This window comes from Leptonychotes weddellii, chromosome 3, assembly GCF_054177405.1.
Source record: "Leptonychotes weddellii isolate Sample4059 chromosome 3, ASM5417740v2, whole genome shotgun sequence".
In the NCBI taxonomy this organism is placed as follows: Eukaryota; Metazoa; Chordata; class Mammalia; order Carnivora; family Phocidae; genus Leptonychotes; species Leptonychotes weddellii.
The window spans coordinates 73,412,571-73,437,392 of record NC_138371.1 but is presented as its reverse complement, the minus strand read 5'-3'; the positions used below and the strand labels follow the sequence as shown (position 1 = coordinate 73,437,392).

Genomic DNA, 24,822 nt, shown 5'->3' with positions numbered 1-24,822 from the left:
TCACACAAAAGCCTTTATACAAGTGTTGATTGCAGCTTTATTAATAATATCCCTAACCTAGATACCCTTTCAATGGGTGAATGGTTAAACCAACCTTGGTAAACCCATAGCATGGAATACTACTCAGGATTAAAAGTTAGCAAACTGTTGATACAACAATCTAGATAACTTTCAAGTGAATAAGGCTGAGTAAAAATGCCTAACCTCAAAAGTTTACATGCTGTATGAGTCCATTTATATAACATCCTTAAAATGACAAAATTATAGAAATGAAGCACAGGTTAGTAGTTACCAAGGATTAAGGAGGGGTTGGGGGAAGGTGGGATGAGGATGTGAGAATAAGAAGTTGACATGAGTGATCCTTTTGGAGATAGAAATGCTCTGTATCTTGACTGCAATGTCAATATCCTGATTGTGATACTATACCATAGTTTTGCAATATGTTGCCATTTGGGGAAAAGTGGGTGAAGAGTACATGAGATCCCTCTGTATTATTTCTTACAAGCTCATGTGAATCTACAATTATCTCAAAATAATAAAAACACTAATTAAAAAAATCAATCAGTAAAATATATATACATACATATATACATATATATATGTATATATGTCAATTGTGTTAATGTTGAGAAACTCTGACTTAGAAGGAAAGCCAGACATACCAAATGAGGAAACTAAGAAGGGCTGTGAACCTGGTTGGGAAAAATTCAAGGAAGGTTTCACAGAATTCATCACATTTAGATTGAACCTTGAACAGGTTTCCAGGAGCAGAAGATGGGGGAACTTTTTGTTGTGAAGAATGGTCAAAAGATGTAATGTGGTGTCTCAAGGTATTCAGCAAGCAATGATGAGGTAGTCTGGTCCTAGATCAAGGGGGAACATTGAATAATAATAAGTGCTGAGTTTCAAGATGTGAGTTATAAATGTAAGGGGTTCCTTTAGCAGGGAAGCAAAGCTACTCTTACACTCCTGACACACAGCTTTAGGAGCAGGGAGAAAGCAATGGACCACCTCTTGGCCACTCCAGTAGGCTAACTAAACCTAGCAGTATGCATCCAGGGCTTCTTAACAGGTAGGGTTCACTCAGGCTCTCATAGACAGTGAGAGGCATGACCTGACCTTGGTTTCAGTAACATATCTGGTGGTTGTCGGCACCCGCATTAGAAAGGAGAGAAGTCAGAGACAAAGAAGACAGGAAATGATGAGGTCCTACACTGGGAAAATGGAAAATGGAACAGAAAGATTAGATGGATAATGGAGACATTTCAGGGGACCTGGAGACACCCAGCTTGGAAAGAGAAATCTGAGCTGGTTCTGAATGTCCTAGTCCAAGTTGGAGGTGCCACATCTCAGGATGTCCCTTCCTAAGATAAACACAGGAAGATAAACAGATGGGGGGAATTTGATTTGTTTGAGCTACATGAGGTGTGAGGTGCTGCTGGCAATGTCCAGGAGATAGCTGCAGATTTGTTCTATAGTTTGGGAGAGAGTATCAGACTGAAGATAAGGTCATCGGAGGTTGAATGAAGTCACTTGAGAAGAGGTTCAAGAACAGAATGTGGGAGAATATCAACATTCAAGTGAAGGAAAGTGTAGGAAGAGACCAGAAATGCAGGAGAAAATCTAGAAGACAAAACTCCGAAGCCCAGGAGAATCACGCAGAGGACGTTATATATAGTAGATCCCAGAGCTGCAAAGACATCCTTTGGGGTCAGACATGGGCGAAGGGCATCCAGTTGGACACTTAGGCAAAGAGTCATTGCAGAGGAGGACCTGGAAGGAGCAGAGCCGGATGTGAAGGGTGAGGGCACAGTCAAGAATCAGGCTGGGACTCTGCCAGCAGCTGCCACTAGACTTATTTTTTCAATATAATTTATAATACTATGATTAAAGCTATATTCCTCCCATTAATTTTCTAACACATGGTGAATGGTTCTCTAGCATCACTTTAATCATTATAGATGTTTGTAAAAAAAACAAAACTAGTGGACCCAAAGGGAATAACTGAGTGGTGAGGAAGCCTTTACCAGAGAGTTGGTCATTTTTAAGTCAAATCATTTGGTGTATATTTTGTTTAAATACAGCTTCCATTATTAGAAACTGATTATTGGTGGGTAAATGGAAATTTATATTTTAGCTTTGAACCTTTTTTTTAAATTTCAGAACTAGGTTATGAAATTTCTGTGTGTGTGTGTGTGTATTTCATGAAAAATTATGTATTTTGTGTTTTCCACTAGTTGATTAAGCTCTCTTATACCCAGTTCTGCTTTCAGTTGCATGCCTGTGAATCTTACAGTAAAAGACTTTGGTTTCATCACCTCTGGGAATACCATGCAGTTGCAGAATATGAGATTTTAGAGGCCAAAACTAACTTGGTAGAAATTCAAATCCATCTTTTATCTTTTAGATAAAAGCCTTTGAAATCCTTTTAGTGTGAAGTTATCAGCAGGCTTGATTCTCATATAACCTCACTACTAACCCAAGGATTATTCAGAATGCATGGAGCATAATGCTTTGTGGCTGAAACTCCTTTTTTATCAATTCTACAGCCCAGTGATAAGCCACATGTGGTCCACCTCATCCTGCTTGGGAAATGCTACCTGCCTGCCCCCCACCCACCTTGGAGATCACAATACACATTCAAGGCTCTCCTAAGTTGTGTCCTAAAGAAACCTGTTCAACCTTATTTGAATATTTCCAAAACTTATTTAACTGTAGAACCTTTTTTTTTTACGTTAACATTTCATAACTCACCTAGGGGTTCTGTAAGATAAGAAGTGGAATGGATTAACGCTTCAGATCTAGGATAGCTGCTGCTGGAAGTAATGGGGTGTTCTCAAAATATCTTTGTTTCATGGGTTAGATTTGGTGAGTGTAAGAAAATTTTTTATCTAGCCTCATCACTGATCATTTTTCTCTCCCCAGGATGGCAAGAATTAGTGTATTAGGTACTGGGCTTTCGCATATTTTCCCTGGAAAAAAAAAAAAAAAAGCTCATTAGTTATCTTTACAGTGGAATAAATTTCCAATTAATAAATTAAAAGAGAGTTTATTATGGACACAAAAGTAAGAACAAAAAATAGTTATATCAAGTTCACCAATTGTTATTCGAGGCTTACTTAAGACAAGAGAATTTAATACTTGGGGGACAAACCCAATTTCTAAAACTGAAACCATGTAATGGTTTACTTATTCCATAAATGTATGATCTTACCTACTCAGATTTACCTTTGGAGCAATAAAACCTCTGGCAGCTACTCCTGGTTGTCTGCATGAAGAGGAGACAGGAGATAAGAGCATTCCTGTCTTTATTGCTTTCTTGAACATCTGAAGGTGGGATGGGGTGGGAAAGGTGTACCTATCATGACCATAAATGTCCAAGTCTGATACCAAAGAAGTAAACCAGTCCTCTTTGGGAAACGTGGTAAATTTCTCAGGCTACCGGTCTCCATGTGTTAAAACCTGTCACAGGCTTAAAAAATCAGAGATCTTTTACCTCCTCTGCATCGGAAAAACAATCACTCCAACTTTAAAATATTTTAGGACTTTGGGAGGATCATTGCCAGGTGCAAAACTTTCAACTTTTCCTGTGAGCTCATAGGGTGGCCTTACTTACTTCACTTCCAAAGAGCTCTCCAGGACCCTGAGCTAGCTAGGGCTGTCTTGACCTGATTCCCACTGACAAAATTCTGGTCAGGGTGCAGTGTGGGGAAAGCATTTGGGGAAGGGCGTTGATCAAACTCAGCCCAGGTACACCCCCCAGTGGTATAATCATTAGGGAAATCGCTGTCCTTGGTAAGATTCAATCAGAGGCCACTCAGGTTCCTGTTTAGGGAGATTGTTAAAAATCCTGAATTTTCATGATTCCCAAGATGTGTCAGTGTGGTCTGTATTGGCTCATTCTCAAGGCCTAAAATTCTTAAGCTTCCTTCTTTGGACTTTAGTACCTTGGTTAAAAGCTGCCAAAATTGTGACAGAATATGGTGGGGGAATTTTTATTGCCTGATAAATAATATCATAGAAGGTCATAATTCTATATTAGCCACTAAATATCCAAAATGTATAAAGCATGCAAAATTGAGTCCAAGATATGGGTGAAAAACAGTTCGGTGACATTTCTTAAGAATTATTCATTTTCTTTTTCAATCTGAAAGTGGAGCAGGAACATTCTCCTAAATCCCAGGCTTAGAAAGCTGAACACTGCCTAGAGGCCTTAAAGAATTACTTTGACAAAGCCATTTTTCTTTAGTCTTTAAATTAGAAGTAGAAAAATTCTCCATGGTAGTTTGGAAGAAATCTTAAGTTTTTGGATTCCTAAGACTTTAAGGGATGTCTAGAAACTTATGTCATGGTCCGTCTACATCTGCCATCCTAGAAATCATACTAGGGAGAAATGATGCTCCTCAGTTTTGCAACACCTTCACCTGGGTTAAATTCTAGGATCCAACTATGCTCATTGTCAAGAAGTTCTTTCTTTTGGATAAAGTCATTTTCTGAAGATAAAATGAATCTATTTTTAATTGTTCAGCCCTTACAAGGGAATAGCTGTTTCCAAACACACACACACACACACACACACACACACACACTCCAGCATCTACTATAGTCTTTTAACTCCTTGAAAACCACTGTTACCTGCCTAACTTCTTTTTTTTTTTAACCTGTATTCTTTGAACTTTTTCACCCCTTTGTCTTCCTGAAAATTGCTGATTCTCACATCCTAATCATCCCTCCAAACCTCTCGTCCCCTAAAAATAAAAACCAATACAGTGGCAAAATTTTTTTGAAAGGCAAAGAATGATACCATTATATCTTGGTTTCTGGGGATGACGACAGGCAGAGAGACCAGTATTCTTCAGAATGCTCTCCTCCTACTGCGGTGAAGTGCACCTCTCCAAGGACTTCTTTGGGATTGGACATAAACTCAACACAGTGTACATCTCATGTGCTGTTAAATCTCTTCAGGACTTGTAGTGTTGACACTCCTGTTGTTTCCCTTCCGGGCAGGTTGGGCTAATATTTCCCATCTCAACTGAAACATATTTTCTCTGTTGACAGAGACCAGATACTGCTACACTCAGCATACAATGGAAGTCACGGGAAACAGCATCTCTGTCACCAAACGCTGCGTTCCACTGGAGGAGTGCTTGTCGACTGGCTGCAGAGATTCTGAGCATGAAGGCCACAAGGTCTGGGCAACAAAGCAAGTGACGGGTACAGCATAGTCAGCCTTCCTCCACTGCAGATGCGTGCCAGAGCTCATGAGCAAATTCTCACTCCCCAAAGTAGCCTGGCTTTTGACTGTGTTTAAAATACCATTATGTGAAGATTCTCCTTTCCGGTTTGCTCAAAGAGGATAAATTTAGAGCAGAGCATAGGAAAACCAGTATAAATTATGTAAACACAACACCAAGAGGGTATTGAAAGTTATTGTAAGCCCTTTCTTTACTCAGAAGAAAGTAATAAAGCCACCAGAAGGAAGAGGAATGAGGGACCAGCTATGTCCTCAATGGTAAAGCATTGCAGATGTAGCAACAATTCATTCGGCCAAGAATGGCCACAGCAGGTTAGCTTTGATAACTGTCTGTGAAGTGAGGCTCGTGTCTTCATTGGAATGCTGACTTGGGGAAGGCATCCATTGGCTCCTGAATCATTTGAGGAGGTGATCAGAGAACCATCTCCTTGTGGGTTTACTCCACTTAAACTCCATCCGGTGCCGATACAGAAGCATTGAGTGTAAAATGAACTTCAAGTGCAGCCTTGAAGGAGAATATAAAGGACCAGAGAAAGGCAGCCTGACTGTGGTTGGAGTGGGGAATGCCCCCGATCTCCTGCTGGCTGTTCGGAGCTGGCGCCACATATAATCTTACATATCAGGCCTTGGCCTTTATTTGGAGTTGGCTCGCTTCTCCCCATCAGGCTGCCTTCCTGGTGGTCGGAGGCAACTTCTACTCTCAAAATCCTGCAATGCCATGTTTAGTGGCATTTAGTAGAAGACACCCAATTTTCAAGCAACTTGAAATACACTAAGTGTACACTTAGTGAAATACACTAAGAATTCAATTTTAAAATATGATCTGCAGCTCCTGGTTTGAAATATAAAAGGTAAACTCAAGGGTTTTACCTCATTCCCTGCCACACTCCCAGCAAGCCTGGCTCTCAGGCTTTATTGTGGCTACTTCACCATGGATAAAGTTAAAGATCAGAGAAGTGACATCATGTGCTCAGGTCACAGAGATGGTAATTATGTCTGACAGAGAGAATTCAAGCTCACTTCTGACCTTCAGTTTCTCTCCTCAAGATTATAATGTCTTCCTAGCCCAAGTCAACTGTGACCAGCCTCAAATCCTTGCAGGATAATGACTCAATAGGATATTGACCATCAGAGAGTTTTTCGAATATTACTGTGCATATGGATCAGTTGGGGATCTTGTTAAAATGCATATTCTGATTCGCTAAAGTTGGGGTGAGGTTTGAGATTCTGCATTTCTAAGAGACTCCCAGGTGATGCTGAAGCTACTGATCTGTACTCTTTGTAGCCATGGCCCAAAATAATTTCAGCCAACAGTCCTTTAGGTTTCTCTCTTCCTTACAGTTCCTTAATAAAGTAGTACAAATCAGTAATAATTGCATTAATGAAAACCCTCCAAACTTTAACTCTCCCACAAGAATGGTGGTAGTTATGTAGACTGTTCTAATGAAAGTAAATAGTTAAGTTTAAGTTGGGTTGTTTCCACTTCACTTACACTATGGAAATTTGGCAAGTGAAAGCTTACCCTCTGAACAGTTTCTTCAAATAGTCAGAAGGGGTTTCTTTGAGATTGTAGGGTATTATAATCCCCATTTCACAGATGGAAAAGCTGAGACCTAAGAAGGTTGTAGAACCCTGTAATAACCATCTGGTGGGATGTCAAAAACAGAACTCGTGTTCCTTGAAGCTTAGTCCAGGGGGTTTTTAAGTTGACCGCATTGCTTCCAGTTGAAATTTCATTCCACTTCCTTGAATGCAGGGTTGGTGCCTCTTTTGTGGAACAGGTAATTGTCATTTCAGTCTTACTGTGAGGGAGACCGTTCCTTCCAAAATCCTTGTCTCCTTCCAAGATCTGCCAGCTTCTCATCAGCCTTCTGTTTCTCTTCCTTTCTTTCAGGTCTGCACTTCCTGTTGTGAAGGAAATATCTGTAACTTGCCACTCCCCCGAAATGAAACTGATGCCACATTTGCCACAACGTCTCCCATAAATCAGACAAATGGGCACCCACACTGCATGTCACTGATGGTGTCCTGCTTGTGGGTGTGGTTGGGACTCACATTATAGCGGCTGCGAGGCGCCATGTATAGTAGCAATCCATGGGGATCGCCATGGTCCATGGTCATGCATGAGTCGTTGGCTTGACAATAGTTACACGTGCGAAACCATGACACTCACAGATGTCTTCACAGCCAGGCATTTCCACCTATCATGAGGAACAAGCATTGCTTCAGGGTAGTCATTTCAAGTCCAAGACCTCATCAAAGCCAGCCTGCCCCCAAAACAGACCCTGAGTTTTATACCACAGACCTTTCTTTTCACTCCAGGAAATAGTTCTGCATTTTTATTGAGATCTGAGGCTCTTAATTTGGAATACATACATGAGCCATAGGAGGTTCTGGGACCCTCTGAGATGTTAGACAGTATGTTTATATGGACATGCATAGATGTGTATTCTTTAAGAGAAAGGTAAAGGACCACTGGTTTAAATATAATCATGAATTTATTTATAGCTTTAGAATTTTAAAACTTTGATTCCAAAATGAATGGACTGTTTCCTTGGAGATTCTGACTGAGTCCCTGGAAAAGTAGTAAGCAGTTGTCCAATTTAATTTTTCCCACATTCTTCTCCCAGTGGTGGGAATCATATTCCCTCTGCTCTGTGCAGAAAATAAAAGGCAATCGTAAGTTTGTTGCATAGGGGGAGGGGTAGCTGGAGAGGATCTTTCCCAACTTAATGGAACTGGCATCCATAAAGTAGCTGCATATCCTTTCATTATAATTGGTGAGATTGGCCTTGATTTGGCACCTCATTGTGCTCCATGAGATCCTGAATTCTACCTGGGCCAAAGGGTATCCAAAAAGTCCCAAAGCAGGATAGAGTTTTCTCCACTCATGGGGTTCTATTCAGGCATAGCTAAACTAGACAGAGAGAGGATTTCAGAATGCAAGGAAAGAGATGTGTGGTGGTTGACCCAAGTTCACTGTGAGGGCCCGGTCAGTGGCTTAGCCAGATCTCCCATCTGCACTTCATACTGCCAGAGAGCCCTCCCAGGTTCTTCCTCTTTCAAATCCCCAGGGACTTTAAGGATCGCATTATCTCAAGATTGATAGGGAAAGAAGACATAATATCCCAGGAGGAGAAGTAGGTGGGCCAGTTGGGTGATGGTGAGACTAGTAAGGAGATCCAGTGGGAATTTTTCTTTCTTTTGGGTGATTGCTTTTGAAGTAGATGGTAAAATTTTTGCCATCCTTCCTATATTTTTGGCCTGAGTTACAACTTGTTCTTCTTCCTTGTAAATCATTTATACAATATTTATTTTTATATGGCATAACTAGAAACTTAAATATATTATAAAATATTCTTTATTCTGAACAAAATGACCAAATTAGAATACTTATTTTTCAACAGTGGTAGAACTTGTAATATATGTTTGTTCAAAGTTATCTATAATACTTGCACCAGTGTTGAAAAAAATTTAACTTATGTTTGAGTAAGAGGAGTGTGTTGGCCTCAAGGGTTTTTGCTCACTGTTTCCTCAGTGGTATTGTCCCAGAAGTGTTCAGGTGGTGACCATCAATGGTATGAGTTACTCTGCAGGGTTATGGGACATATTTGCATGAAATTTGGTGGAGCCATTGCGGATAAAGAGGAGAGTATTGTCAGGGTCCATCTTCCTTGCACAGGAAAATGTCTGTGGCTCATAAAATGAGACCTCAGGGATTACCAAATATGAACTGACAGTGGTAACTCTGATATGAAATAATCTAAATGGCATCAAATGGCCTTAAATCAGAGTTTGGTAGGCTTATCAATATGTTACTTATAATTGGGGTGAGGGAAGTAAAGGGAGAGAAAAGATATTTACTAAACACCTCTTATGTGGCAGGCACTATGCTAAGCACTTTATATATATATATATATATATATATATATATATATATATATATATATATATACACATACATATACACACACACACACACACATTAAGTCATATAAAACTTGCAAGCACCCTCTAGGGAATATTACTAGTATTTTCACTTTACAGATGAAGGTACTAAGGCTCTAAGAAGCTCAATAACAGAAAGCCTTTTCCTTCCAATTTAGGATATATAGGGTGAGGTGGGATTGAAGAGGGAAGGGAAGATGAAATTACCACCCCTAGGAGAACTTCCACACCTGGCCACGGGAATCTGTCCATCTGATCATGTGGAGTTTGTCTAGTCCTGCCTCGACAGGATGCCATTTGTGTGTGTCCCCTAGATGGTGTTTTTTTCTTCAAGGGGTGGAGGGTACAGCTTCCAAGTTCATTCCTCTTGCTAAAAGAGGTGGCAGGTTAGCTGCTATAAATACTCTAAGACAGTGAAAATTTGATGTTGTACATATCTACAAGTACCATTTTTGTGCATGGCCACTCTCCACTGATACCTGCCAAGTACTGCATGCAATTTGAGTAAGAGACAAAGTCCAAATGTTGGTTCTTAATGAGAAAGTGACCACTCCAAAGCCTCCCTGTCTGGTGTGAGGGACAGGGTCCACAGGGATGCGAACTCATCTGCCCCCCGGGAGAATCACTGCAAACTCTACACAGATGTGACCGCACGCACCTCGTGTGCCTATCAGAATGGCTGGTGTTTCGTTCTCTTGAAAGAAAGTGGTTTGCTCGCCATCCCCAGCCTCAAGGAGCCAAGGAGTTCATGTGGAAGGCTCAGGACTGGTCATCCGTGTAACTTTTCTACCACATTAAACTTTCCATTAAATCCCACGGTTGGTGATGGCTTGAAGTGCAAACAGCCATGATGTGTACATTAACCTATGTGCAACTTATTTATTTTCAGACTCCCCATTGCATTCATGTCAATATGGGATTAATGCCTAAATTTTGTAAATATTGTACATTTTGTAAATCAATGAATAAAAGTTTTAAGTGTATCTCACCAGGTTCCTCCCTGCAAATGTGCATGTCAGTCAGTGATGAAGGCACTCAGGTTATCTATAAGGTGTAGGGCTTAGGAGCACAGAGAACTTCCTTCCAACAGCTCATTTTCTTGTTGTACAGATAAGAAATACATGCATGAAAAGATACAAGACAATTCACTCACGCCAAATGATTCATGTAGACAGTAAGTGCGGCAGAAAATCAAAGAGGGAAAGATTACCAGACTTTTTAATCAGGTCTGCAGTTTCTCTAGAGCATTTTCTTTGTTAAATTGGGAAAAATAAAAGTGTGTGTGCATGTGTGTTTCTAAATACTATCCCATTAACGCTTAATTTTTAAATCTTATTCTGTTCTGTTAATGATGATAAAAATAGAAAGTGTTTTCCGTTGATGGTTTCTTCTGCAACAGGAAACAAACATTTGAATAGTATAAATGTTTATCTATACACTGAATTCATTTTATTTTTCATAGTAAAATTGTAGATATTGAAAGTGACCTTGAAAAACTTTGGCTTGTTTGTGATTTCTGGTCATTCCCATTTATTTATTTATTTATTTATTTATTTATTCATTCATTCATTCATTCATTTTTAAATTGAGGCATATTGACATATAACATTTTATTAGTCTCATGTCTGCAACGTAATGATTTGACATTTATATACATTGTGCAATGGCCACCATAATTCTAGTTAACATCTGTCACCTTACATAGTTAGAAGTGCTTTTTTTTCCTGATAAGAACTTTTAAGATTTTCTCTCAGTATCTTTCAAATATACAGTGCAGTATTATTAACTATAGTCACTATGCTGTACAACCCCATGACTTACTTATTTTATAACTAGAAGTTTGACTTTTTGACCCCCTCCACCCATTTCTCCCATGCCCCTCCGCCTTTGGTAACCACCAGTCTATTCTCTATATCTATGAGCTTGGTTTTTTTATTTGTATGTTTTTCAGATTCCACATGTAAGTGAAATCATATGGTATTTGTCTTTCTCTGACTATTTCACTTAGCATAATGCCCTCAAGTTCCTTTCATTTTGTCAAAAATGGCAAGATTTCATTATTTTTATGGGTGAATAATATATACATATATATTTATGGGTGAATAATATATATATCTATATATATCTGTATATGTATACATACATACATATATATATCTTCCTTATCCAATTATACATTAACGGGCACTGAAGTTGTTTCCATATTTTGGCTATTATAAATATGGCTTCAATGATCATGGGGGGGCACATAAATCTTTCGGAGTTAGTGTTTTTATTTTCTTTGGGTAAATACCCAGAAGTGGAATTGCTGGGTCATATGGCATTTCTATTTTTAATTTTTTGAGGAACCTACATACTGTTTTCCCCAGTGGCTGTACCAATTTACATTCCCACCAACAGTGTACAAGTGTTCCCTTTTCTCTACATCCTCACCAACACGTGTTATTTTCTTGTCTTTTTGGTAATAGCCATTCTGACAGTTGCAAGTTGATATCTCATTGTGGTTTTGATTGATTGGTATTTCCCTGATGATTAATGATGTTGAGCATCTTTTCATGTGTCTGTTGGTCATCTGTATATTTTTTTATATAAAAATGTCTATTCAGGTCCCATGCCCAATTTTTAATCAGATTGGATTTTGGGGGTCAAGTTGTATAAGTTCTTTATGTATTTTGGGTATTAATACCCCTGATTGGAAGTAGTATTTGCAAATATCTTCTCCCATTCTGTAGTCTGCCTTTTCGTATTTTGGTGGTTTTCTTCACTATGCAGAAGCTTCCTAGTTTGATATAGTCCCATCTGTTTATTTTTGCTTTTGTTGCCCTTGCCTGAAGAGACAGATCCGAAAATATATTGCTTAGACTGACGTCCAAAAGTTTACTGCCTATGTTTTTTTTTTTAGGAGTTTTATGGTTTGGAGTCTTACATTAGGTCTTTCATCCATTTGGAGTTTATTTCTGTGTATGGTGTGAGACAGTGATACAGTTCCATTCTTTGGCATGTAGCTGTTCAGTTTTCCCAGGGTATTGAAGGGACTGTCTCTTCCCCAGTGTATATTCTCGCCTCCTCTGTTGTAGATTAATTGACCATATAAGCATGCACTTGTTTCCGGGCTGTCTGTTCTGTTCCATTGATTTATGTGTGTATGTTTGTGCCCATACTATACAATTTTGATAACTATAGCTTTGAAATCAGGGGGCATGATGCCTCCAGCTTTGTTCTTCTTTCTCAAGATTGCTTTTGCTACTCAGGGTCTTTTGTGGTTCCATACAAATTTTAGGATTGCTTGTTCTATTTCTATGAAAAATGCCATTAGAATTTTGATAGGAATTTCATTGAATCTCTAGATTGCTTTGGGTAGTATGGACATTTTAACAATATTGATTTTTCCAATCCATGAGCACAGAATATCTTTCCTTTTTTTGTGTATGTTCAAGTTCTTTTATTAATGTCTTGTAGTTTTCTGTGTATGGATCTTTCGCCTCCTTGGTTAAGTTTATTCCTAGGTATTTTATTCTTTATGATGCAATTGTAAGTGGGATTGTTTTCTTATTTTCTCTTTAGTATATGTAAATGTAACAGATTTTTGTATATTGATTTTGTATCCTGCAACTCTATTGAATTGTTTTATTAGTTCTAATAGTTTTTTGGTAGAGTCTTTAGGGTTTTCAATATAGTATCATGTCATCTGCAAAGAGTGACAGTTTTACTTCTTCCTTACCAATTCGGGTGCCTTTTATTTCTTTATCTTGCCTAATTGTTCTAGCTAGGACTTCCAGTGCTATTTTGAATAAAAGTGGGGAGAGTACACATCACTTTCTTGTTCCTGATCTTAGAGGAAAAACTTTAAGCTTATCACCAGTGAGTATAATTTTAGCTATGAACCTGTCATATATGGCCTTTATTATGTCAAATTACATTCCCTCTCTACACACTTAGTTGAGAGTTTTTATCATAAATTGATGTTGAGTTTTGTCAAAAGCTTTTTTTTCTGCATCTATTGAGATGATCGTATGATTTTTATTGTTTATTTTGTTAATGTGGTACATCACATTGATTTGTGGATATTGAATCATCCCTGCATCCTCGGAATAAATCCCACTTGATTGTGGTGTATGTTCCTTTTATTGTATTATTGAATTTGGTTTGCTAAAACTTTGTTGAGGATTTTTGCATCTTTGGTTCATCAGAGAAATTGGCCTGTAATTTTCTCTTCTTGTGGTATCCTTGGATCTATATTAGGGTAATGCTGGCCTCAAAAAATGAATTTGGAAGCATTCTTTTTTCTATTTTTTGGAGGAGTTTGAGAAGGATTGGTATCAGTTCTTCTTTGAATATTTGGTATAATTCACCAGTGAAACCATCTGGTTCTAGACATTTGTTTTTTGGTAGGTTTCTGATTACTGATTTAATTTCCTTACTATTAATCAGTCTCTTCAGATTTTCTCTTTCTTTATGATACAGTCTATAAAAAGACTTTATGATACAGTCTTTATGATTATTGGTAGGTTGTATGTTTCTAGTAATTTATCTATTTCTTCTAGATTGTCAAATTTGTTGGTGTGTAATTATTCATAGTAGTCTCTTAAGATTGCTTGTATTTCTGTGATATCAGTTGTAACTTCCCCTCTTCATTTCTGATTTTATTTGAATCCTTTCTTTTTTCTTGGTGAGTCTAGCTTAAGTTTTGTCAATTTTGTTTATCTTTCCAAGGAAGAGCTCTTGAGTTCATTGATCTGTTCTATTGTCTTATTAGTCTCAATTTCATTTATTTCTCACTGATCTTTGTTGTTTTCTTCCTTTTCCTAATTTCAGCCTTTTTTTTTTTTTTGGTTCTTCTTTTTCTAGTTCTTTGAGGTACAAAGTTAGATTTTTTTGTTTTTTTCTTATTTCTTGAAGTAGGCATTTATTTCTATGAGTATCCCTCTTTTTTTTTTTTTTTTTTTTTTTTTTTTAAAGATTTTATTTATTTATTTGAGAGAGAGAGAACGAGAGAGAGCGAGTACATGAGAGGGGGGAGGGCCAGAGGGAGAAGCAGACTCCCCGCTGACAGCAGGGAGCCCCATGCGGGACTCGATCCCGGGACTCCAGGATCATGACCTGAGCCGAAGGCAGTCGCTTAACCAACTGAGCCACCCAGGCGCCCCTCTATGAGTATCCCTCTTAAACAGCTTTTCTGCATCGTATAAATTTTGCTATGTTGTATTTCCATTTTAATTTGTCTTAAGGTACTTTTGATTTCTCCTTTGATTCCTTCTTTGACACATTGGTTGCCCAATAGCGTGTTGTTTAATATCTACATTTTTGTGGCTTTTCAAGTTTTCTTCTTGTAATTGATATCTAGTTTCATACCACTGTAGTTGGAAAAGATACTTGATATGATTTCAATCTTCTTACATTTATTTAGACTTTCTTTGTGGCCTAACATATGATATGTCCTGGAGAATGTTCCGTGGGCACTTGAGAAGAATGTGTATTCTGTTACTTTTGAATGAAATGTTCTGGATATATCTGTTAAGTCCGTCTGGTCTAACATGTTGTTTAAGGCTAATGTTTCCTTATTGATTTTCTGTCTGAATGATCTATCCATTGATGTAAGTGGGGTATATTAAGGTCCCCTACTATTACTGTGTTGCAGTAATCCATTCTTCACCCTAGTTCATATTTCTTCCTTTAGGTCTATTAATATTTGTTTTATATATTTAGGAGCTCTTATGTTGAGTGCATAAATATTTACAATTGTCATATCCTCTTTTTGGATTGACCCCTTCATCATTATGACATGCCTTCTTTGTCTCTTAATACAGGCTTTGTTTAAAGCCTATTTTGCCTGATATAGATATTGCTACCGAAGCTTTCTTCTGATTTCCATTTGCATGGAATATCTTTTTCATCCCTTCCCTTTCAGTCTGTGTGTTCTTACCTGTGAAGTGAATCTTTTGTAGGTAATATACAGATGGGTCTTGTTCTTTTGTTCATTTTTTTAAATTCATTCAGCCATTCTATGTCTTTTGATTTCAGAATTTAGTTCATTTACATTTAAAGTAATTATCAAGAGGTATGTGCTTACTGCCATTTTGTTAGTTGTTTTCTGGCTGTTTTATAGTTACTCTCTGTAGTATCTTCTTCTCTTGCTCTCTTCCATTGTGGTTTGGTGATTTTGTTTAGTAGTAGCTTAGAATCCTTTCTTTTTATCTTTCATGTATCTACTATAGGATTTTGCTTTGTGGTTACCATGAGGCTTACATATAAAAACTTATATCTATAACTGTATTTTAAGTTGGTAACAACATAAGTTTGATCACATTCTGAAGTTCTACATTTTTACTTCACACCACATTTTATGTTTGTTTTTGATATCACATTTTTTCTTGTGTATCCCTTAACTAATTTTTGTAGTTATAGTTACTTTTACTACTTAGATCTTTTAACTTTCATACTAGTTCTATAAGTGATTAATCCATTACCTGTACCATATATTTATCTTTCCAGTGAGAGTTATTCTTTCATATGTTTTCTTGTTACTAATTTTTCTTTCTTTTCAGTTTAAAGGAGTCCTTTTAACCTTTCTTGTATGGTCAGGTTAATAATTGTGAACCCCTTTAGTTTTTGCTCGTTTGGAAAACTAACTCTCTCCTTCAATTTGGATTGATATCTTTGCTGGGTATAATATTCTGGGTTGGAAGTTTGTTTATTCATTTGTGTTTTTGTCAGGATTTTAAATATATCTTTTCATTCTCTTTTGGCCTGCACAGTTTCTGCTAAAAAATATGCTGATAATCTTACGTATGTTCTTTGTATGTAACAAGTTGTTCTTCTGCTACTTTTAAAATTCTTCCCTTGTTTTTAACTTTTGACATTTTAATTATAACATTTCTTGATGGGGGTTTTTTTGGGTTTATCTCATGTAAAGGCTGTGGTTTTCCTGGATATGGATGTCTGTTTTCTTCCCCAGGTTAGGGAGTTTTACAGACATTATTTCTTTGAATAATTTTCTGCCTCTTTTTCTCTCTCTTCTCCTTCTGGGAACTTTGTAATGCAAATATTAGTCAGCTTGATGTTGTGTCATAAGTCCCTTAAGGTATCTTCAGATTTTTTTCCCCCCTGTTCTGATTAGGTGAATTCTACTACCTTGTCTTCTAGTTCATTGATCCTTCCTTCTGATTCATCCAGTGTGTTGTTCAGCCACTCTAGTGTATTTTCCGGTTCAATTATTGTATTCTTTGTCTCTGTGATTTCTGCTTGGTACTTTTATTTTTTAGTACTTTCTTATATTTTCTATCTCTGTTGAAGTTCTCACTGGGTTTATCCATTCTTCACCCTAGTTCAGTGAGCATCTTTATGACCATTACTTTGAACTGTTTGTCAGATAAATTACTTTTCTCTGTTTCATTAAGTTGTTTTTTTCCCCTGAGGCTTTATCTTGTTCTTTTGTCTGGAACATATTTCTCCGTTTCTTCACTTTGCTTGACTCTATGTTGGTTTCTATGCATTAGATGAAATAACCACTTCTCCCAGTCTTGAAGTAGAGGCCTTGTGTAGGAGATGAACCTTGTTCAACTCTGCTCTAGCTCTTGGTTGTCTCTCAAGCCTCTGATTGTCCAAATAGCCTATTACATGTTAAATAGCTCTCACTTACTATATGTTACTATATGCTGGCTAATTGAACATAATAATAAAAAAATTTTAAAAATTAAAATAGATAAGTAAATAGCTCCCACTTGTTGAAGGTGTGCCAAGACCTGTCAGTGTCCCAAAGAGGAGGATCTCTATCAACACTTAGCTTCAGGCTAATTGGAAGCCAGACCCTCAGGGAGCAGCTTTTATAGTATGATAATATATATATATTTCTGTGGGACTACAAACATAAACCCTACTGTCCACAAGAGCCAGGTCATCTGGAAGTGTCCCCTAGGTGACATTCACAAAATTCAGAGAGACAGAGAAATGCATAAGTTTGTTTCTGGGAGATACCAGTGAGCAGGAACAAGGTAGAGAGAGCACAGAGATGGCAGCCCCGATCTACATTCCTTGCAAGCATCTCTGTAACCTCTAGATTTGCACAATCCTGATGCCTGCCCCTTAGGCCAAAGTCCAGGACAAGAAAAGAGGTCTCCACAGAAAACTGGGGGAAGTGCATCAATTTTGTTGTCCATGCATTGCTCTGGGGGTGTTAACCTGCCAAGAACTGTCTCTCTGATTATTGCAGTCCGATGGGACCCAGGAATACAAACTACGTTGGCCACCAGAGCAAGGTGGTCAAGGGGTCTTGCCTGGGTGGCAGCCCACAAAAACTGGGGCACCAGACATGAATCTTTGTTCTTTTTTAATACCCCATATTTTGACATTTTCAGGAAAATACATGTTTTCCTTAAAGTTAGAGGTTTTCTATTAGGTTCTAGATCAGTGACATGGTTGATGCTTCTTAAAGTGTCATACTTCCATGAAAATAGCTCTTATCACTAACCTCTATGAATAGCTCTGTGTGTTTAATGTAAACAGCACTGCAGGTAGACTGTGCTTTTAGAAAATCCGATGTTGAAAACGTACACTTACATGGTAACCCAACTTGGTGGTTTAAAGGGATTTTTCACTTTATAAAGGCATTTTATATGTCATTTATAAGATTTTATTTACAAACAACACTTAGGACATACCAGGTATGAAAAGCCAGATGTTGTACCTTGGCCACATTATGATAACTTTTATCTAAAATATCTAAAGTACTTTTACAAATGTTTTTAATAAATTATCTTTAACTTACCTACTAGGAGTGAAATATATGAAAACTCTTTGAACATGTACTATTAATCTACATTGTAATTGGGAGAGCTTAACCTTAGACACGCAGCCATTTTTCTAAGCTTTCATGGCAACTTGGGAGCAGTACTAAGACATGAATATGAAGCATCGTGGGTTTAGCCTAGAGTGTTCTCCACTAGAATCTACTAGAAAACATGTCTCTCATTTTTTTTTAATATAAAAATTTCTAACCTAATTTGGTGTTGCAAAGCCAATGCGTATTTCCAAAATGTCTTTCAAATCAAGACTATTTTCAGCAGTTACTCTCTTTAGCTAATTTTAAAAGCATTGATTTTCCCATTAGCAAATTACTATTGTCTTGCTATTCCTTTGGCAAATTTTAACTTCACTGCAGTTGCTGAAATTGGATGGGGGGTTGGGGTGGCATCTCTAGGTAGCTATATTTTAAGCTGACTGGAGACCTAAAATCTAGAGACTGAGAAATGATTTCTGAAGGACCCTCTTTGCAGCTCTCCTAATAGCAGCCTCTGATTCTTGTATTTGATTTTATTTTCAAAGCACTTTCACATAGATTGCTTCAGTTGATCTACATGATCCCATTTACAGCTTTCATTGCTAAAGCTTTAAAATGGTTAAGGGAGGTTCCACTGATAGTTTATATTATAAGAACTTCAATTCCTGATCCAGGACTCTGTTCCACCCCCACCAAGTTGACATGCATGGTGACTCCACCTTTCTTTGTCACTTTTACTAAAAACCACTTCTCAAGCCACAGAGTTAGAAGTGAAAGGGAACTTAGAAAACTTCTAGTTCATCTCCTTTGTTTTTTACATGAGGAAAAGGAACCCCAGAGAACCCAGGCCATTTGTCTCTGAGAAAGCTACATTGCTCATGTTAAGAAAAGGTAAAACCATTAAAATGTCCCTTCTTTGATGCTCTATGACATCGGATATGGACAACAGTTTAGAGGTTTCCTCTTCCTTCACACTCACTGTGTGATTAGCAGTATCATAAGGACCATCAGTATAGGAAAGGGCACAGAATAAATGTGGAGAGAGCAAGCCAAGGAAGGAAGCTAGCCTTCTGGGAACATAGTTATTCATTCTAACTTGAGAAGAAAAACATTGGGGGAAATAATAATTTTCAGAATCATGGTCTAAAGGATGGTTTGTCTGACATTTAGACAAAGGTGATTTGTCTAATTTAGAGATTATAAGCTATTCAGAAATGGTTTTCTCAGGGTTTATGGCATGTCCATTCTCAGAAGCCAACCTCAAAAGCCATGTTCAGACATGGAATTCAAGCTTCCACTGAAGTCCTCCTATGGAGGTGACAGGGATCATTTTGTCAAAGTCTGGAAGGTATGTATGAAAAGCAACTCTGTTGAGTTTAGACAAAATGAACAAAATATCACCAGAATATAGCCATGATGCAAAAGGAAGGGCTAAAAGTAAGTTATACTCTCAAAAATTTCATTCATCTTAGAAAAGAATTCAAACGGACTCACTGTGTGATCCCTATTCTCTCTACAATGAAGCATGACTGTTTGGGTCATGGGAGGTCTGCCCACCCCTTATTCTGCCTGCCTTCCCCATGGTGTTCACTGGGTGATGGCTACTGGTCCAGCTTCACAGTTGCCCAGCAGCTTGGCTTCATCTCCACCCCAGCCACTCCCAGCAATAAAATAGGACAGAGTGAGCAACTAGGGGCCTGCATCACATGGTGACATGAAAATGAATCATTTAAGGACAGGGATCATGCTTGCAGTGTTTAGGGTGAAAAGGTGCTATGTAGACCTCCATGGTCTGAGAGAACATATTTGGGCTCACTTGTGACTCATTCAGTATGGCTTGGTCCTGACACATAGCAGAACTGGGCTTATCCCTACCTTTAAAGTCTTTCTAAATGCTCAAGGTGTTGGGCCCAGGCCTGATTTTAATATCATATTTAATTAATTAATTACCCTGTGTTTGTTTTGCCACTAACCTAAATACTAGGTATGTTGCGTAGAGACACATCCTCCTTCGTGAGACAGCCCAAGACCAATGTGAAAATGTCATCAGACCTCCCAGGAACTATCTCTTCAAAGTCAAATAACCTAAAGAACTGAAAAGTCTATTCAGAGTATTGAAAGTCTGGGTGAAAAGCATAGCTGGTGTGTTTAGGCCGGCTGAGGGTAGAACATGTTGAGAATAGTCAGCTTGAGTATCTAGTCAAATTAGCTGGCCCATGGCCACCTTCATTTTATAGGAAGGGGACAGTGAGGGCCTCTCTGTGTACCTACCTCAAGAGCTCCAAGCAACCTGAGAAGCCCACTAAGAATCTGATTTGCACTAGGATCCCCAGATCACTGTTCAGTTGTCCTACCCACGGAATGAATAGGGCAGACTACCTCAAATTCTCGGAAGACAGTGAACTCACCCTTTGATACACAGAGGTGAACATTTGACTTAGCCTGGGAAATGTTCCCATGGACATTTTCACTTTAATATTTTCAGCCCGGTAGCTGGGGCACTTTATTTCTGGTACTTACACAAAAGTTGTGGAAGTTGGAGGAAGAAAGCAAAGTTTGGAAGGCCTAAGAGAGTAGGTTGCATGAAAGACTGTAGATGACTATAGGTAACAAAACTTCAACTTAGGGAGAAGTGGAGAAAGCATCAGCAAGAGAGCAGCTGGGGATTTACCACCCACCCCACTGGATGGTAAAGAAAAGACAGCGACAACAGTCTCTTCAGGGAGGGCAGGGGTGGATGGATGGTTGGAGTTCCTATAAATCATGTACACAAGGAAATAAGGCCAAAATTACTGAGATTAGTGCGAATTTCACAAAAGGAGAAAGAGACTTTTCAAACTCAAGAATCAAATCTCTCAGACCTGGTGGAAGCAGGAATGCCTGGTATACTTGAGGGAAGAGGGTAGAGTTGAAGGAAGCAAATGATCCTGTTCTAATTCTGCACCCTCACTCTGAGACCTGAGATCTGATATCCTGAGACCAAATCCCAGTGCCCTCCTGGCTCCCAGAGCCCCATAGCAGGGGGTCTCCACACCAACTACTTATTAGAATCACCTGGAAGCTTTCTAAAACTAATAATGACTAGGCTCCATGTCCAGCAATTATAATCTAGTTTATCCAGGTACTTTAAAACACTAGACAGTTATGAAGCTCCTCCTGTCCCAGGTGACTCTAATGGGCAGCCACTGAGTAACAAACGTGAAAGGCTAAACGTATCAGGGATGATCAATAACAATCACGGAAGCAACCTTAGTGAAGACCAATCTAGAAAAATAAATCATGGACCAGTCCATTGGCACCCAACTTTTAAGTTACAGTCATCTACAACTAATTACCAACTTCCCCCAAGACTGACTTCATAGCTTTCCTAAAATTCAACATTCACAGCCCTTTGATACCATTATACCCTAGTTCTATTCATTAGCCAAACACTTGCTCAGATTTCATGGTTTAGATCGCATTCATTTTCCCAAGGGAGTCTTCTCTCAGCTCTAAAATAAAGTGGAGCCTTCTTATTATTAACAGCTATAGAGTTCTAAAATTCTCCCTCATGATACTTTACTCACTTATAATCATTTAATTAGTTATTATTATGACTCCCCACTATAGTGTAAGCTCCATGAAGATGGGTAATATTTCCTTTTTAGTCTCTGCTCTATTCTAAGTATCTGGTACACAGAGGACACAGAATAGACATTTATTAACTTACAAGACCAAACTGAGAACAGGACCTTGAGTATGTAATATTCCCTGTGGATATAGTTCCTCCAAAAATACTGATCTTGGCTAGATTACACATTAGAGTTGGAGGGCTATCCTCCACTAGCTGATCCGGTCCAGTGATGATACTCTGCCCAGAAAGAAGTAACTCATTTAAGCTAAGTTGTTGAACAGTAGATCTAAAAAGTACGCTGGGAGTGGGGAGGGGATTAGAAATCTTTCTTTCCTTCTGGTGCAAACATCTTGGCCAAGAGGTCCTTGCCTTACCAGTACCATTCTGAAAGTGCATCTCAGTCCTCAGCTTTCACCAGCACTGTGCTTTATCAGTGCCTTGAACTTGGAAATTACAGGCATTCTGGTCTGGAGGACTTTGCAAAGTACTTAATTCAACCCATTAACTTCACTGTCTTCAAAACCTGCAATCCTTCAAACTTTCCCCTCATTCTTCACAAAGGGCACTCCTTCTATTTACGTGAGATGAGAAATAAGCAATAGAGAACCCTTCAACTTACTTCTATCAAACCATGTACCTTCTTCCATCTGCACTAATGCTCTCTGTCTCTCTTGTGACATGGATGAAGTTACTCCCTCCTATGCACCGAATCCCTTTCCCTCTACCCTTCTCAGGGACCTCACAGGACAGATGGCTTCCCACCTCCACATATTCAGCTTCTTCCACTGTATCTCTCTCATCCACATTCAAATATCATAAAAGCAAAACAAAGAAAAATGGACTTGACCCCTACGTTCCCCTCCAGCTACCCCCTCGTTACTACACTCTGCAACCAAGCTTCTTTTTTTTTAATATTTTATTTATTTATTTGACAGAGAGAGACACAGTGAGAGAGGGAACACAAGCAGGGGGAGTGGGAGAGGGAGAAGCAGGCTTCCCGCAGAGCAGGAGCCCGATGTGGGACTCGATCCCAGGACCCTGGGATCATGACCTGAGCCGAAGGCAGACGCTTAACGACTGAGCCACCCAGGCGCCCTGCAATCAAGCTTCTTGAAAGATATCTATGCTCACTATCTTCATGTCCTTACCACCCACTCACTCCCCACCCACTCTGTTCTGCTAAGCCCACAGAGAATTTCCTGAATTCACTAATGACAGACAGGCCACTCAGCCCAGTGTCACTTCTCAGTCCTCCCATGTAACTTGTCATTGTTAGTCTGTATTTTGACTAATCCCTCCATGCTGAATCACTTCCCTTGGCTTCTATGAACCACCCTCTCCTTTATTACCCTTGCTTTCTCAATCCCCTTTGGTGGATTATCCTTCTCTACCAAATTTAAGTGTCAAAGTTCCTCAAGATTTGGCACTAGCCTCCTTCTCACTCTGTAATCTTAGTTGATTTCTTCATGCCCATTATTTAAATTTGCAGCCATTTCCCAGTAGCTGTCAAATGTCTATCTCCCCCAGAGACTCCTATGAATTTTAGAAAGCTCTCCACAGATTACCTTCTCAAGATATCATTTGTGTGTTACTTCAAATTCAAGAGAGACTAAAACCAAACGTGCCTTCTACCTCCCTCCAGTGTCTCCCCCATCTCAGTGAACAGCACCAATGCCATCCAGCTGTATAGGCCAAAAACCTGGGGTCATTCTTGACACTCCCTCTACTTCACCTCCTAAATCAAATCTACTACCAAGTTCTATCAATTTTATCTCTTTCAATTCTGTCTGCTTCTCTCCATGTCCACTTTTACTACTCTGGCTTAAGCTATGATCCTAATTTGCCTCTCCCATTCTTTCCCTACCATTTCAATCCACTTATCACAACCAGAAATACTTCTACAATACAAATCTGATTATGTTACCCATGTTCTTAATACTCTTCAAAGATTTCATTTTTTTATGGTGTGGGAAAACAATGTCCTCTCCATGGCCTAGAAAGTGTCCCTGAGTTGGTCCTAGCTTTCCCCCTGCCCTCATTCCGGTCTCATTATTTTTGACTCCCTGTACATCAGCCACTCTGATTTTCTTTTCATTCTTTGAAACATGCGCTCCCTCCAGGTTCAACTCTTTGCACAGTGTTCTTTCCTCTAATACATGTACACTTTCCTTTCTTTTTATCCTCCATATCTCAGCTATATATTACTTACTCAAGGATATCTTCCGTGAAACCCCCAGATGAGATCAAGTCCCCTTGCTCTCCACAGTCATGGGACCCTGAACTTTTCTGTCACAGTGCTTTTCAGTTTGTCATTGTGTAAGTTTGTGTGTAGTATCAGTGTCTATTTGTCTCCCCTTCATGGGGCAAGGAAAATTGTCTGCTTTTCTCACCACTTGTAGTAGTGTGATGCAACACCCAGATTTCCCTTCAGGAGAAAAAGACTTATTTCCCCAACTGCTGGGAGCATTGCCGCCCACAGCCCTCAGCTCGCAATCCTCCTCAGGAATTGACAGGGCTGCAGAGAGTTGCCTCGCTCAAGGTCATGCCTGCTTCCTCGTGCAACCAGCATCCAGGCACTGAATGAAGTACGGACATAAAGGCCCAGCCCCTCACCCCAATTTGGGGTACCTTTGAAGGCATATCTCATCTTCACAGCTGCACATGGGGTTGGCTAGTCTTCACCTCCTTCTCCCTCTGCCCTATCCTGCATTTGTCATCTCCTTTCCATATATGTTGATCCCGAAAGCACTCTGTAATCACTTTCTTGCACACTAATCTCCATTTCAGAGTCTGCTTCTCAAGGATCCCAACCTACAACACTACTATACTCCCAGCCTGGGCACAGTGCCTGGAACCCAGCAGGTGTTCAATAAGAATTTTTTGAATAAATGCAAGAAATGATGAAGAAAGTTTAAGGGAAAAAATCTCAGAAGTCACTGCTAGTTAGTGACAGAATAAGAGTTAAAATCAAACTTTCCCTTCTGCCAGCCCTGGCCTACTTCTGATACATTTTCCATATTATATTTGCAACAAAAAATTTATAATATCAAATGCTACAAAACTAGGATCTCTTGCTGATTGCAGGATATACGGTTAAAGCTTTTTAGCAAAGCAGTTTGGCATTACCAGTTGAAGGCTATGAGCATGGACATATCTTGACCCATAACCCCACTCTTGTAAATGGCTTGAAATATGAAAATACTGCTATGAGCCATGCAGCATTATTTGTAA

The 24,822-nt window shown here is 38.9% G+C and overlaps 1 protein-coding gene across 3 annotated transcripts in view; it reads left to right on the top strand.

Annotated features, from left to right (window-relative positions):
* LYPD6 (LY6/PLAUR domain containing 6) overlaps positions 1-10,698 on the top strand; it is a 119,951-nt gene extending 109,253 nt beyond the window's left edge. For 2 of the 3 annotated variants that reach the window (XM_006735115.3, XM_031030018.2), the window contains 2 exons: positions 5,059-5,189; positions 7,149-10,698. In XM_006735115.3, coding sequence (XP_006735178.1) covers positions 5,059-5,189; positions 7,149-7,316 — 299 coding nt within the window. In that variant the 3' untranslated portion in view covers positions 7,317-10,698. Of the gene's footprint in view, positions 1-5,058; positions 5,215-7,148 lie in introns of all 3 variants that reach the window. The other variant, XM_081814465.1, reaches the window with a different exon arrangement.
* Positions 10,699-24,822: the final 14,124 nt, after the last annotated feature.